Genomic DNA, 17,212 nt, shown 5'->3' on the forward strand with positions numbered 1-17,212 from the left:
CTCCCATCCACCACCCTTGCATCGTGCACTGCAGTCTTCAACAACCTCAATCCCCTTCCCCCAATCATTCACCTGCTTTTGCGTCACAGCCTATGTCAACGTTGCCATGGAAACAAATGATACCCTTGCTATTCTGTGGTGTTGATGCAGACAGTATATCTTCCCTTCCTACGGGGGGTTATTGGCTATTATGGCTGCCTAGTACCACCCACTGCGCTGGGCTATTCATAGCAATAGCAGACAGCCATCACCGTTTGGGGCTTTCTGTTCCGAGGTGGTAGATCTCTCGTGCCTTAACCAGCAGATGTCTGATATTTCTGGGCAGATACTCTATATATACAAAGTATGTGGACACCTCTTCAAATGAGTGGATTCTGCTATTTCAGCCACACCCGCTGCTTTGTATAAAATCGAGCACACAGCCATGCGATCTCCATAGACAAACATTGGCAGTAAAATGGCCTTACTGAAGAGCTCAGTGACTTTCAGTGTGGCACGGTCATAGGATGCCACCTTTCAAACAAGTCAGTTCATTACATTTCTGCACTGCTAAAGCTGCCCAGGTCAACTGTAAGTGCTGTTATGATGAAGTGGAAATGACTAGGAGCAACAAGGGCTCAGCCACAAAGTGGTAGGCCACACAAGCTCACAGAACGTGACCACCGAGTACTGAAGCGCATAACGTGTAAAAACCGTCTGTCCTTGGTTGCAACACTCACTACTGAGTTCCAAACTGCCTCTGGAAGCAATATCAGCACGATAAATGTTCGTCGGGAGCTTCATGAAATGGGTTTCCATGACCAGAATAGCTGCACACAAGCCTAAGATCACCAAGAGTCGGCTAGAGTGGTGTAAAGCTCGCCGCCATTGGACTCTGGAGCAGTGGAAACGCATTCTCTGGAGTGATGAATCACGCTTCACCATCTGGCAACGTGACGGATGAATCTGGGTTTGGTGGATGCCAGGAGAGCACTACCTGAGCAAATGCAAAGTGCTAACTATAAAGTTTGGTTGAAGAAGAATAATGGTCTGGGGTTGATTTTTATGGTTCGGGCTAGATGTGAAAGGAAATCTTAACGCTACAGCATACAATAACGTTCTGGACGATTCTGTGCTTCCAACTTTGAGGCAACAGTTTGGGGAAGGCCCTTTCCTGTTTCAGCATGACAATGCCCCCATGCACAAAGCGAGAACTTGACTGGCATGCACAGAGCCCTGGCCTCAACCCCATCGAACACATTTGGGACGATTTGGAACGCCGACTGCGAGCCAGGCCTAATCTCCCCATATTGAGTTGCACTCCCTTTGGCCCTCAGAACATCCTCAATTCTACAAGGTGTCAAAAGCGTTCCACAGGGATGCTGGCCTATGTTGACTCCAATGCTTATCACAGCTGTGTCAAGCTGGCTGGATGTCATTTTGGTGGTGGACCATTCTTGATACACACTGGAAAACCCAGGAGCGTTGCAGTTCTTGACCCACTCAAACCGGTGGACCTGGCACCTACCTCCATACCCCATGCAAAGGCACTTAAATGGCACACATACACAATCCATATCTCAATTGTCTCAAGGCCTAAAAATACTTATTTATCCTGTCTCCACTCCTTCATCTACACTGACTGAAGTTGATTTAACAAGTGACATCAGTAAGGGATCATTGCTTTCCTCAATTCACCTGGTCAGTCTATGTCATGGAAAGAATGGGTGTTTTGTACTCAGTGTATAGGCTACTAACCATTCTAAGAATTTTGAGTTGAGTTCTTTGTCAAACATTGGCTTCTAAAAACAGCATGGTTTCCTTATCCCTCTGCAGTATCTCCTTCCTCATTTCTGTTAAAACATACCGGTAATTACTTCCCCAATAAAGCACCTCTTAGTTTATTTGCACCAAGCTGTGCAATCTCTATTAGAAATGTGTTTGGATCGGAAGACACGGTATTAAACGACTAATGTCAGCAATTTACGAGGTCAAATGTTTCCATTCAGTGACTGACTGCATACCTATGATTCCTGAGCCCATGTTTTTATGTGCCTTGACTTGCTAAAATGTATCCCCAGATGTATATTAGTCTACTTTGTCATCATATATCCTAAACTGGACAGAACTGTGAGAATGTTTGGAATTGGAACCAAAATAGATCACTTGCAATGAAGAATAGACTGACACAATGACACACACACGTTTGGGGCTGATCAATTAACGTTTATACTGTGTGTTCATTCACATACAGCTGTCAAGTTGGCGTGGGAACATTGTCTAAGTTGCTCTAAAGACTGGACTAGTCAAGATAGCTGAAGAAACCTTATGTGCCCCTCCCTAGTTCCTTCCCCGCCCAGTTTCTTTTGGCGACCCTGAGCGTTCTATTTTATGACATCAAACCACAATGCACCGCACTGTTTGCAGTTTACCTAAAGTATCCATGGCAATATGAACTGGTTCGGCCCCTTATTTAAATCAGACCGGAAACGAACGTCATTTTGGGCCAATCTTAGCGCGCTAAAGTGACATAATGGAATTTTTAGGAGTAAAAAACAAGCAGAGGGTTGGGTGTACGCATACCAGTTGTGCCATCTGTGAAAAGAGTTCATACGGGCGAGAAGAACAGGAAAAGCCAAGCCACGACTATTGTTTTAGCCTCAGGGGTACAGGTAAAGGGGAACCAGAGTTTGAAGAAAAATACAGGAAACTGTAACCTGAACTGTGTGTTTTATTGCCGGAGTTTAACGGTTGAATCGCCTTAGTTTATGCGTTAACCTCAACATACCCTCGTGTGAGGGGTTAGAATGGAAACAACCCTCTACCCTTGTAATGTGTTGAATACTCGAGGGATTTCAAGCCTCTATTCCTACAACAGCATGATGAAGAAAGAAATTAGTCTAAACCTGGATGACCAAAGCTCGATTCTAAAACCGAATCTCCGGGACGCAGAGGGAATTCTGAACTCCCCGGACTTGGGACTCTTGAAATTGGCGACTCCGGACCTTGAACGATTGATTATCCAATCGAATGGAATGGTTACCACGATCCCAACCTCTCAGTTCCTCTACCCAAAGTCAGCCAGTGACGAACAGGAATTTGCCGAAGGCTTCGTGAAGGCGCTTGAGGATCTTCACAAGCAGAACCAGCTGAGCGAGGGGACGTGCGTACCGCCGGACAGACTGGACCTTATCAGCTCCAACGCAGCCCCAATCGGCTTGCCGTCAGATCTGCCAGTGTACACGACATTGAACGGCTATGGTAATAGTCCACTGGGCAGCACAGTGAATTATTCCACGGACACAATTCCATTCCCACCACCACCTTCTCATCTGATGAGCGCGCATCAACAGGCGGCTGCGGCGGCTCTGTCCCGACTCCAGGCGTTGAAGGACGAGCCGCAGACGGTCCCCGACATGCAGTGCTTTGGAGACAGCCCGCCTTTGTCTCCTATTGACATGGACAACCAGGAGCGCATTAAAGCAGAGAGGAAAAAGCTACGCAACAGAATAGCGGCGTCCAAGTGCCGCAAAAGAAAACTGGAGAGAATATCCCGTCTTGAAGACAAGGTCAAAAACCTTAAGACACAGAACACTGAACTAGCCTCCACAGCCAGTGTGCTTAGAGAGCAAGTAGCCCAGTTGAAACAAAAGGTTATGAACCATGTCAGTAATGGGTGTCAACTTCTCCCAAACCAAGATCAAGCTTACTAGAGGACAATGTAGGCCTATGAGGTACCCACCACCATGGGGTTCGTTATCCTTTGGGGATATGGACTAACTGAAACCCAGTAGGCTATTTGCCTGTTCTAATAGAATACAAACTCATTGCTGAAAATCCATTAGAACTGGAACACTATGGGTCTCTCTTAAAAAATGAGGCTAACAGACTAATTTTGCTGCCCTCTTCAGAGGAAAATGCACTATCAGCTCTCCAATGGACAATAATACATAGCCGAACAAAGATAGCATTATCTGCATGTAAACTGGACAATCTCAATGAGTGCACCTAAACACCAGAATGTCAGTGAGCGCATGTCATTCACTGTGTAATATATAATGCCTTACTTGTTTACAAGCACTTATTTACCAATGACAAATGTATATTTTATTTACTAAAACATGTCTTATTTTGCATACTGTCTTTTATATTTTCTGCAAAAATGAATTGTGCGTGTCTTGTAAGCTCGTGTTGGCTACAGTAATTTAATGTTGTGCAACTCTGTGTATCTGTCGCTATCCATGAATGTAGCCTTCGTTGTTGGCCCTATGTAGCCATTTTGAACGGGATTTGACCTCTCAAAGCTGTTTTATTAAATTCTATGAATTGTTTATTCTGTTGTCAAATGTTGTTGTGGACCGACTGTACTTTATTTCAGTTCCTGTCCTATTACACATTATGCCAGCTATTTATTATATCCTCTACCAGCAATGGATTAGTGTAGAATAGGTGCATATTGTCCCCCCCCCCCCCCTATCCTGTTGTATTACAGGCTTTGTTACATTGAAGTAAAAAGGGGTAAAATAGGTAGGTAGCAGTGGGAGTCCTACACTATTATGCCGCCTATTGGCTTGATGAGGGTAATACCATTGTCAGTTTGGGCCAAGAGGCTACTGTACACCCAACACAAAAATGTGCCTCAAAGACAGATTTGAATAAATGTTGACTCATTTTTGCTTTTATGTTTTGTTTATTAATTCCTTGTTTTATCAAACCTGGAGTTAGTGTTACAGCACAATTCACATGACTAAAACCTGACTAAAACCCAAGAAAGAAACATTATTTACAGGGGGAAGATAGGATGGAGAGCTAAGAGAGCTAGCTGAATTGAACAGATACCTAAGTCAGAGGCAAGTTTACAGCTGTAGCGAAACACAATCAACAAAACTAAAGTTACCCAATGCAGTATAAATAATAGGATGTGATAAGTACTGATCCTACTTCGAACACTTTTCCCTTTTTGAAAATTGACACAGTGTAGGCATACATGCCAAATGCTTCTCTATCATTACTACAATATGACAGGCCTTTTATTCAGACCTAAAAATGTGTCTAAGTCTTATCCTAGCGGGTGTCATTTTTGGAAAGACCTAAGCAAAGCTGTCTAAAGGGTCTGCTATGAGGGATCCTTGGGACATCCCTACCCCCCCATTGAAGTTGACATTTAAAATGGTTACGTTCATGGTTAGGTAAGTGTTATGGTTAAAAGGTTAGGGTGCGGGTTAAGCTAAAGTTTAGTGCAGGGACGTCCCAAGGATCCCTGATAGAACAAACCCTGCCTAAATCCTTCAAGCAAACAGTATTTGTTAAAGACATGCTTTGTTGGCTGTGAATATTTTCCATCAAGGAGAACCAGGAGACTGGAATTTGACACAGTATTGCTCGGAGAGGAATACAGTATTTACACTAGCATTATTAAACCCACACTAACGGCTTCATGGTTGGTTTAAAAACATGGACATAAGTATTTCCCATTGAAACAGCTCGTACATGATCAGGAGAACATACAGTGAAATGGAAGTTTCTCAGTCTGGAGTATGTCAACACTTTAATTCCAATCTTTTTTTCAATACTGATATAACCGTCTTTTTTAAACTGTGATAGTGCAGCCCGCAAACAACAACCTACGAAAAACCTACATCATTAATAAATAAATATACTGTGTATAAATATAGATGGCCGTGACAATGTCTTCATGTGCCTGAGTGCATTTCGTTTGGCTCCTAGTTATGTTTTCCTCATGTATATGCCAACAAGCAATTCTCTCTACACTGAAAAAGCAAAATCACACAAACATGACATTGAACATGCTTTAAAAAAAAGTATTTCCTCCTCACAAAATAAAAAACAAACCACAGACTACCAGACACCGGGAAGTGATTGGAACGTGATGTAGTATAAGGGTGCTGTACCCAGTGTCGATCTGTGTATGTGTTGTACACATGAATAAGAGGTAATTGTGCTGTAGAGAAGCAGTGTTATACACTGACAAGAAATTAGAAGCTTCATTTAACTGTTCTTCACACGTGCTACGTTCTTAAAGCAAAACAAACCAGTTTGATTCAGAGGGGCGTGGCCCACAACAGCTTACAGAAGTTCCATGAAAAAAAAATTAAACACACACCTCTCACAATGCACAGATATGTATACATAAATATTGTAATTGTTTACTATTTGTTTATATATTTTCACATTTTAAAATGCATATTCATTCATGTCTGAACATTTATACATACTGTTCTCTTATACCTAAGACACCTTTATCCATCAATCCATATTCTCTCTATCAAGGTTTGCGAGGGGGGGAAAAAATGAACAAAAGTAAAAAAATAAAAAAATAAATAAATAAACAATAAGGACAGGGACCAGTACTTAACACATCGTTTTCTTTTTCTTAAATTCCGCAATGAAAAAAATATTAGAAAATGACCATGACTGATAACCAATATGCATGGGATTTTGGTCGGAAATGTTCGAAAACACAATCTCATCCAATTTTTGTTATCACAAATTTGGACCATACCTCACTCACGCCAATGGATTTGGTGGCTTAATATGTTCTGTCACCAGCCAAATCGGCGGCACATAAAAAAAAAAAAAAACAGCAAAGCTATCAACAGTAAACAGATAATCAGCAATGTGGCCCTTTGAAAAAAGTCAATCCTTTCAGGTTCGAGGCCGCAGTAAGGGGAGTCAGAGGAATGTGAACTTTGGACTTACAGTAGAACACCTATAGATAGACGGGGGACTGAAATACAGAATGGAGTTTTTCAGATTTTCCATCCAAACACAAACCCATCACAGACCTCTTCCACCAGCTGAGAAGGTTGTAGGAAGGGGGTGTGTGAGAGGTCAGGTGTGTGTGTGTATGGTGTGTTTAGCAAGCACAGTCCTGGTGGGGGCGTTCGGGCTGCTCGGTGAGCTGGGGCCCCTGTTTGGCCCCTGTGACGGCGGGGTCGGCGTTGTCCAGGCTCTCCGACATCTTCTCACAGATTATGTCCACCAGCCGCTCAAACGTCTGCTTCACGTTGATGTTGTCCTTGGCACTGCACTCAAAGTACTCAAAGCCTGCAGAGGAAAGACAGACGTCTGATTAATTAAGAGACATTCAAATCTAACGAGTGATGTGTTGATGATTACAACAAGTACACTTGACATGAATTTGTCCATATATTGTTGCCCCAGAACTACTGTACACAGTAACTGCAGATTACCTTAAACCGACCCTAGGCAACAGCGACTAGGATCAATGATGGACTCTTTATGACATAGATTAACTACATCGCTACTTTATTCGCACTGCTATGCTTTATCTTGGCCAGGTCGCAGTTGTAAATGAGAACTTGTTCGCAACTAGCCTACCTGGTTAAATAAAGGTGAAATAAATAAAAATAAAATACTAAATAGTATCTAGCAAAATTGAGATCAGAGGTTATTTTTGAGTGCATTTCACAAGTGGCTAGTTTACATCAACTACCTTCACTCAAACAAACAACTACAACGGTTTTAGCCTGCAAACTTTGGTTTTGAATCGCCACATTCTGGCATGTCTGCCTCGTGGTTTGTTGGTCGAGTTGTCAAACAAGAGCCTAGTCCCTATTGCCTACAGTCGGCTTTTAGAGACTACTGCAGGTTAGGAACATAAACCTCATTTTGTAGTGAAAGAAAACGGATAACTTGTTGCTGTTATATTACTGGGTAATTAAGTCCAGTGTTCCAACTCACCTAGTTGGTCAGAGAGCTGCCTGCCCCGGTCTGCTGCCACCACCCTCTCATCCTCCATGTCACACTTGTTTCCCACCAGCAGGACCTGGGCATTGTCCCATGAGTACGTCTTAATCTGGGTGGACCTGACACACACATTAAAAACTGAGTTATATTAAGGATCCTATCATAACTTCCCATACTGAACATGTTTAGTTGTGTGCATGGACCCTCATTCAAGCAGGCAAAGCAACTGACGCTTGATTGGTGCGGTCATTAAATTATTTAACTTTTGTAGAACATAAACACAATACACGGACAAACACGCTATTTCCCAGCGGACCCGTACCAGTCCTGCACGGCATTGAAAGAGTCCTCGTTGGTTATGTCATACATGAGCAGGAAGCCCATGGCTCCTCTGTAGTAGGCTGTGGTGATGGTCCTGTACCGCTCCTGGCCGGCAGTGTCCTGAGAGAAGCACACGTTATCACACAATCAGTCATTATATCATACACACACACATACTCAGGCACAAAAATAGCCCTGCAATGTACTACCACATAAAATAATGCACTAAGTTTAACCTCCCATCTTTAAACATTGTCGTTGTGGATAAAAATACATTTAAAAAAGATACTAACTTTAATATTCCGTATGATGTCAAGTGTAGTTATAGTATCATTTTAGAGCCAGCACACGTAGCAGTGCAGTATATCAGAGTAAGATTCTGTTTTAAACAAGCAGTGAGATGGCAGTGCGATAGACACTCCAGTAACATAACACAGAGAGATGCAATTGCACTCAAAACCATTTTCTGATGTGTTTAAGCAGGTTTTATGGGCGTCACCAGGCCATAATGATGCTGCACATATGATAGACAGCAACGATAGACACTTTAGAAAATGAATCAAGGTCGATTTAGGAAAACTAGACATTTATATCAGCATACATGTTTTTTTGGCTTCAGCGATGTTATAACGTCGAGACATGATCATGTTCACAGGATCATATGAATAGAGTAAACACACACTGACAGCATATAATCTTGATTTATTCCATACATGTCAAGTAGGATATAAATCAAGATCATTTCTTGGGAGAGGGGATTTGCTCACATGAATAAAATGCGTCTCGGATCTAGCAACTGAGAAAACCGTTCAAATTTCAATAAAAACATGTAGATCTAGGTGAGCATGTGTCATCAAATCCTTAAATTACATGTTTCAAGATACAGTAATCATAATCCTTATAATATGAATATCCTTCTTGTGTGTGAAGGTAGAACCCTAGATTTGAGCTGTGTGCACTGTTCCATAGCGAGGTCTACTCTGCTAAAAGGGGTGGATACAGATGACCCACCATGACACATGTAGTGTCACAACCAATCTTCTTCAGAACTAAACATATTTCTTACAGGAGCCACAGACAGAGACAGAGAGAGAGACTGGAGACACAAACCTCCTGCTAGTGTACCAATACTGCTCCTCTCCGCCCCCTCTGCTGTCATGCAGGAAAGTATAGGGGTCTGACTGGCCAAAATCCTAAACAAACACACCCTCTAAAAATGTTTTTTTTTTAAAAGCATAACTTTCAGGTCTAGCCTATTGTCATGGGATATTTCCCATACAGTTGTCCCCCCCATTACTTTATAGCCAACAAACTTGGAGAACTAGCCTCCTTGCCAAGACTTTTGTGCTCATTCATATTTCACAAGGTAAAATAGTACTCACCAACCCTGGTCCTGGAACGCTACATGTTTTTAATCCAGTTCTAATACACCCGATCATGCTCTTGTCAAGCAGTTTATTCGTTGGATTAGGTGTGTTAAGTTCTTGGTTGAAACAAAAGCTTGCACACCTTGTACAGTAGCTCTCCAGGACCAGGGTTGGGGATTAGATACCACAATGGGTTGAATCTGTCAATGTCTGTTCTTCATCCAAACTAGCCGGCTACATATCCGTTAGATGAGGTAAATGTGTAATTTGGTGTAGCGATCCCTTTAAAGCAAGAACACCCCTAATAACATAAATGAGCTTATTTGTGTTCAACAGAGGAATAATATAATTTAGTTACGGTCAGTGTCTTACCCAGATCTGCAGCTTGATCCTCTTGTCATTTCTGTAGATGGTCTTCACCTTGAAGTCTATGCCCACCGTGCTGACAAAGGCCGGCGTGAATGAGTCGTCTGCGTAACGAAACAGGAAGGAGGTCTTACCCACACTGCTGTTGCCAATGATCAGGATCTTGAACATGTAGTCAAAGTTCTGGTCTGAGGACTCCTTCTGTCCATAAGTGGCTGTTGCGGAAGCCATCTTTGGAGGGATAGAATGACGACAAATGTAATTCATGCTTTTGTTGCCCATTTAAAAAAAAAATTGTTTTTTTTTATTCTGTCAAAATGGCAGATTTATCCATTTGCTTTGTCAACAATCAGAGGATTGTTTTTCAGAGAAATCCATGAACACATCTTTGGTAAATGTCTGAGGAAATGGGCAGGTAAGTAGACCTACCAAATGATTTTCACTCATGCTCACCCATATCCCACATCTACTTTCTCCATGAAAAATAGCTACATCGAAATAAGACAGTATGTTTTGACATCAAACCAATAACTACGGAGACATTTTCCTAAACGCTTCCAACGGCAGTGGTCAATAGAATGAGAATTATAATCTAACACCTCTCTGGGAAAGGGACAGACAACTATCAATAAAAACGGCAGTGAGTCAAATCATACTGATTGATGCTGACTATTTTCAATGAGCCGTAAAGCCTTTTAGTAAATGATTGACTTGAGATTAGTCACACCCTTCAAATGTATTCATCAAATAAAGAAAATGATGTTTAAAAAAAAGAAGCCTAAAGCAATGTAATTTTGTGGAATGCTATGATATGGTACAACATTTTGAATTAAAACCAAAATAGCTGAATTTTGAAATAGGCGTATGCTTTGAGTGTATGGCCTATTATAGTAATATGGACCCATATCCACAGTGTGATTTTGATGGTTTTGAATGTCAGTGTATCCTTGCAACTAGATTTCATTGAGTAATACCATAATAATAATAACAAAGTGATTTTGACACTGAATATTTGGACTCCTCCCAGATCTCTTTCAGTCATTTGATACTACAGACATCGTTTATTGATCCTAATGGTGGTGAGGACAAGCCTCTCCTGCTTTCAAATAAATGTATCCACTAAAGTACAGGATCAAAACTGATTGACCTCCATAACATTTCCATAACACTATCTTGAGCGCTGTATAGTCAGCTCCTGCACATTCTAGTGCGCATATAAGGTTTAAACAGGAAAAACGATACTGTAATAATCTTTATCATGCATAGTAAAGCAATGTAATGAAAACAACATTTTGTTATAAATAAATGTAATCATTGCTTACATTGCCTGGACATTTCAGACAGTAAAATCGCCAAGATAAAGAAGGCGGAAACCACAGGGCTTAGGCTAAGCATCGGCTAACCCATCTATGGCTGGGTGTTTTGAAAATAGATTTTAGCGCATGTTGTATACTTTAATTGACAGGGACATGCAGTTACATCAGGCGGTTTGACTTGATATTTGCTATACAATGTACGTAGATAATTGTATTTACATGGGTAAGCGTTCTTGGTCACAGGGAGATCAATTAAGCTATTGGGTCACCATTGTTCAGCAAGCTATCTAGCTAGTTTGACGCCTATCTTTATAGCCAGCCAGCCAGTTGCTGCTGCTTTCCTCAAGATTGCTAGTGGGCTCGAATGGCTCGCTCACCATTCAATGGGGGGGAAAAACATTTCGAAACATGTTTATTTCCCAAATAACAGTTGCTCTTGGTCATTCAATATGATTTCTGTTATAATGGCAGAAAACCTACGCTACATTATTTTTAAACAGCCGCATTGACAGCATAAACATCAGTTCATCCCATAAAACATACACGGCTCCCTGCAATTAGGCTTAGCTAGCATACTAGGCTAGCGAAGCATTCCAAGCCTCGCTATATGTCAAATGAAGGTTACTCTTCCTTATTTCTCAAATAAATTGTCCCTCTCCACTTTTTGATTTGGAAACATAATCTAACCCTTTCTAGTGCTATCATTTCTTTAAATGACTCGCAAAATAATACCGCTTGCGGCTTACCGTGAAAAGCCTGTTTTTATCTGCAGCGCTATTGCAGCAGTACCCAGTATCGCACCTGCAGAACCTTGGGCGTCACTTGATTGCCTGTCACCGAAGGGGCGGGCTCAGAGTAGAGCTAGAGGATGACTGACAGTCTTTTAAACCAATCGAGACTGTTTAAGGTCGCTGAGCGTTCCCCCAATATCTCTCATTATTGAGGGGACTAGTTATGGATAAAGGTAAAAATCGATTGTCATCAAACTGTACAATAATTTTCTCATGATTCATTAAAAAAACATGTTTCCACCTATCCCTTTGCTAGTAGGACTGTATTTAGAATGATTGTCTGATTTTGTACCTTTATTTAACTAGGCAAGTCAGTTAAGAACAAATTCCTATTTTCAATGATGGCCTAAGAACAGTGGGTTAACTGCATTGTTCAGGGGCAGAATGACAGACTTGTACCTTGTCAGCTCGGGGATTCGATCTTGCAACCTTTTGGTTACTAGTTTGACGCTCTAACCACTAGGTCACACTGACACACTGTCTTATTGAAATACGTTCAGATAACCATATGTCATCTGATTTGTGTTGAAAAAAACATGCATATCATTGTAGCATTCCGTGGTCAACGTTATTCCCAATAAGCATCCATGATGTCAAAAGCATGTAGACTTCTTTATTGGCAAGGTGGACAGGCGTACAGGTACAGTAAGAGCGTTGAAACCCATAGTAAACAGTTGTGTTTAGATTGTCGAGACTGCAGACTGAATAGTTCTGGTCCGGAGAAAAACATAGGAACAATGTGCCTGAAACAAGGAGGAATCTCCTACTCTACTGATGCTATCTAGAAAACATACAGTTATGAATAGAACTACTGTTCCCTGAAGGAGGGAACAAGGTATAACATATTATAGGGGTTCAACCAATCCTATTCACCTGAAGCAAACTGAAATCAAACCCAACGGGCCAATTAATGCAGAGCCCACCCTCAGAAGCCCCACCTCCCTGGCTATAATATGAGGGCTCACATACACTTCCTAAATTCAGTACTGCTCTTCAGCGAGCCCAATCCTCCTGATGGCGTGGGGTCAAAATAGGTTATACCTTGTTCACTCCTTTAGGGAACAGTAGTTATATTAATAACTGTACATTCCCTTTCAGTCGGTCACTCGGTATAACACACTATGGGTACTTTCAATCATGCTCCAAGCCGGCTCAGAGGGTACCACACGACAGCCCAAGCACACACACAGCTTCCACCGGCTGCAAAATGGGTTTACAGAAGTCACCTTTTTCTCTGATACTTACCCAAGAATTCTGAACTGTCAGAACCCCATTTAGGGACCTAGAACCTGCTGCAACTTGGCAATGCACACTGACATGCTGCCACTGCAGCACAAGAACAATACTTAATTAACTTGCGAGCCTGACATGTCAGAACTTGTACAAGGAAACGCAAGTCCAAAACAACAGAACACCTGTCGTGACTTGGTAAAGAGCACGCGCACAATGAACCAAGGCAGCCTGCGCATTGCCACGGCAGCCCAAGGCTCAAATCCACAGGGAAACGGTGGTAACCCAGACAAAACGCTGCCTAACATTGGCCCAAGTCCATAGACACTTGCGCATACCTGCGGGAAACATGTTTGGGGGTGCTGCTATTCTGTTACCGACGGGGGAGGGGGCTGCATAATTCTGTTACCGACGGGGAGGGGCTGCATAATTCTGTTACCGACGGGGAGGGGGCTGCATAATTCTGTTACCGACGGGGGAGGGGGCTGCATAATTCTGTTACCGACGGGGGAGGGGGCTGCATAATTATATTTTTTTGGCCGACCCTACAGATTGCTATATCAGTCAGCTAATACAGGACTAGTGCCCAGTGCACTACTTTTGTGAAGATAAACAAAATACATCTTACTATTTCAAATTTTCAGGGGGTGCTGCAGCAACCTTAGCACCACTACTCCCCACAGCTATGCCCTCGCGGTTCAAAAAAGTCTCACACAGAGACCCAAGGAGTCTGGAATGCCAGAACTCACACAAGGAACTGCAAGTCCAAAACAGCAGGGCTCCTGCTGTGACACTTTGGAGTTGCAGGGGTGTACTAATAGCATGTGGATATCCCCAACATGCTTGGCTGACGCCAAGGCCATTAGCAGGGCAGTCTTGTCTACAGACACCAAATGTTCCAAAGGAGGCTCACTCAATGTGGAACCACACCACCAATGCCACCAGATAGGACCCCTGGGTAGAGCCGTCAATCCCTACAAGACACGCCGAGATGGCTGGCATATACACTTGAATATGGAAAAAGAAAGGCTCTGCTCAAAAAGCTCTTGCAAGAACATCAGAAACTCCTTTAACCTGACACTAAACCTCAAACGCGTGCCTCTTATATACAACCCTCTCGTAGAGCGTGCACACGCCCAACTGTATAGTCATAATCACGTTTGAGGATAATAAACCCCTTGTCATCAAATTCAACCTTTCAGGGGCCAAATCTGCAGAGCCATATCTACGGCCTTGGGTGTCAATAGACAATAGATCCTGATGACACGGAACCCCTCCACGGGTCCCTACATAAACTTAAATATGGAAAAGAAAGGCCCTGCTCAAAAAGCTCTTGCAAGAACATCAGAAACCCACCAAACAGGCAGAGGATCTCCGGGAATCAGGGTTGTCTGGGCCAACGGGGAGCCACCAGAATCAACAACAGACCTTCCTGACGGACCCTCTCCACAGTGGCCTGAATCAGGTCCACTGGAGGAACGCATAGAGCAGGGTCCGAGGTCACTGATATGCCAAGCATCCGCTCACAACAAAGTGCCCAGATCTCTCATTGAGAAGAAGTCGACAATGCACATTTTCTCGCAATGTGTAAAGCTTTACGTCGGCCCTGCCAAACCGGTCCCATATCTGGGCAACCACTGAGGGGTGCAGTCTCCACTCCTTAGAGATAGGATCCTCCCTGGAAAGTAGATCTGCACCCACGTGGAGAGATCCGGGAAGATACTTTGCCCTGAGCGACAGGAAATTCGCACTGCTCCATATGAGGAGATAACGTGCCAGGTTTAAGAGAAAGAGAGACCCCGTCCCCCCTGCCTGTTGATGTACGCCACTATCGTCCTGTTGTCAGACCTTACCAACACATGCTGGCCCTAAAACATTGGAAGGAAATGCCTCATTGATAGCAACGACAGGGAAACCCTAAGCAACCAATGGCAGTGGCGAGATGCGTCCAGACACTAGCAGTCACCTAGCGCTGAAATATACGCATCAACAGACGTGCCAGAGGCACCACAGCCATCATAGAGGCCATTAGACCCAATAACCACAGGCACAAGCGAAACGGCACCGAGGGCCCCAGCCGGAATGTGACCCTCCTCTGTTGGGACAAAAACGCGTGATTCAGCACCGAGTCTAGAGCAAGGTCCAGAAACTGAATGCGCTGAGCCGGAGTCAACAACTTCTCTTGAGATTCATTATGAACACCATATGGGAAACAAGTGTGGCAGTGTGGGAGCGCCATATTATCTCCTAGGATAATTTAGGTTAATTTATCAAATAAAAAAAATGTATACTTGTTTTTCATTTCCACCACTTTTGACAACCGCGTGTCTGAATGTAGGGAAGGAACTGTGTTTATTATGCCCACACCGGGTTCGGGGACTTCGGCAACCAGTAACTTGCCCCTTATTGACCCAGCCACTTGGGAGCACTGTTGCCACAGTAAATGCTTGGGAAGGAGGGCCCAGAGAGCACGCCCCCTCTCCTGGCCTCCAGCTTGGGTTGAGAGGTCTGCTTCTTCCCCAGCGTCACAGAAGAATCTCCTTGCATCCTGCGTTCCTTCAAAACAGCACGCCGTCTGTGCCAAGACGTCCGCCGCTGCCCACAAGCACCAAGGCGGCAACCCACCTTAGGCCTACACCCTTTCCTTCACGCCTCGGAACTGCAGAACCGCAAACGATTTTAGTTGGAAAAGGACCCATAGAGCTACGTCCTGCTTTTGTTTCTCCCGAAACTGGCCCGTAAGGACTCCATAGCCGAGCAAAACAACCTTTTTGACTAAACTGTCTCCTCCAAATATATCCGCCTGTCCCTCTCAGGAATCCAGGACAACGTCAACCAGAGGTGGCACTGAGCCACCACCATCGCCCCCCATACTTTCCCCCACAGCCAGGATAGTACAGTGGGACAGACATAACTTTGTCCAGCTGATCCGCTGAGGATCTGCACTGTTTATTTGGAATCACCATGCTAGGATTTTGTCATGCTCGTCGGAAGAAGTGGACCAAGGCGCAGCGTGGTGAGCGTACATCTTAGTTTATTTATAATGTCGCCAACAAAACCAGAAATAACAAACAAACGTAAAGTTACGTAGTGCTCGCAGGCCACTACACATAGACAACTACCCACTATCACAGGTGGGAAAAAGGGCTGCCTAAGTATGATCCCCAATTAGAGACAATGATAGACCGCTTCCTCTGATTGGGAACCACACTCGGCCAGAAACAAAGAAATAAAGAACAGAGTGCCCACCCAAATTACACCCTGACCAAACAAATAGAGACATAAACGGGCTCTCTAAGGTCAGGGCGTGACAGATTTGCCCCCTTGTTAGCCTCTGAAGTTAAGTAACTCGCCAGCTTTCTATCCATTGGTGTTGGGCGGCCGGCCGTTCACAAGGACGCGAGATTTCACATGGAGAAAGAGGTCAGAGCACAGGCCAGGGCAGTGTTGTGTGCAAACGAGCCCTGTCTCCTCCATGCCCACTATTAATGAACTCACTATAACCTGGTAGCACCAGCCTGGCTGAATGAGGGGAATTGCAGGTTGTCTTTAGCTCATCACTCATCACTGCTGCAGGGACGGGAGGTAACCTGGAGGAACTCCTCTGCAGGGCAGAAGGACAATCCAACCCTAGGTGATCTGCCGCCCTGCGACACAGCTCCAACAAAGGCGCATTAACCACCATTGGTTCACTCTCCCCCCGCCAAATCCAAAGCCGGGGCTTCAGGCTTCCCCGGACTGATGTCAACCCATTGACACTCTGAAAACCCTCCAGAGCCAATCAGGGATAGTATATCATCCCTGGAATCCAGACTCTGAACACTGCCAGAGAAACCAGAATGAGCTTCACTTGGCTGGGATTACACCCCTATCAACTCTACACCGGCCTCAAACAACCCCATTCCCAAACTCTCATTTTCACTGGAAGAACCTTCGCCAGCAGCCTCAATCTTCCTCACAAAGTAAGCCCTACACCCAATAGAGGTTGAACCCCAGCCAGAGACATTGGTCACGCAAACTGGCCTGAGCCAAGTGTGTTTCCACCCCAAGCAAGCAGGATAGCACTCTTTTCTTAATATTTTATTGTGAAACCACATGCCCTAGGTCATGG

General features: G+C 43.8%; 2 protein-coding genes across 2 annotated transcripts; one reads left to right on the forward strand and one right to left on the reverse strand.

Annotated features, from left to right (window-relative positions):
- Positions 1 to 2,534: 2,534 nt before the first annotated feature.
- Positions 2,535 to 4,661, forward strand: LOC124042007 (transcription factor jun-D-like). The gene has a single exon (XM_046360263.1). The coding sequence runs from the start codon at positions 2,787 to 2,789 to the stop codon at positions 3,690 to 3,692; it is 906 nt and encodes a 301-aa protein (XP_046216219.1). The 5' UTR covers positions 2,535 to 2,786; the 3' UTR covers positions 3,693 to 4,661.
- Positions 4,650 to 11,912, reverse strand: LOC124042008 (ras-related protein Rab-3A-like). Its single transcript, XM_046360264.1, has 5 exons — positions 11,827 to 11,912; positions 9,771 to 9,995; positions 8,033 to 8,151; positions 7,705 to 7,829; positions 4,650 to 7,047 (listed from the first exon to the last, which is right to left on the reverse strand). Exons 2-5 carry the CDS (start codon positions 9,993 to 9,995, stop codon positions 6,857 to 6,859), a joined length of 660 nt encoding a protein of 219 aa, XP_046216220.1. The 5' UTR covers positions 11,827 to 11,912; the 3' UTR covers positions 4,650 to 6,856.
- Between the last annotated feature and the right edge of the window lie 5,300 nt (positions 11,913 to 17,212).

The sequence above is a fragment of the Oncorhynchus gorbuscha genome, linkage group LG08 (assembly GCF_021184085.1).
Source record: "Oncorhynchus gorbuscha isolate QuinsamMale2020 ecotype Even-year linkage group LG08, OgorEven_v1.0, whole genome shotgun sequence".
NCBI classification, from domain to species: Eukaryota; Metazoa; Chordata; class Actinopteri; order Salmoniformes; family Salmonidae; genus Oncorhynchus; species Oncorhynchus gorbuscha.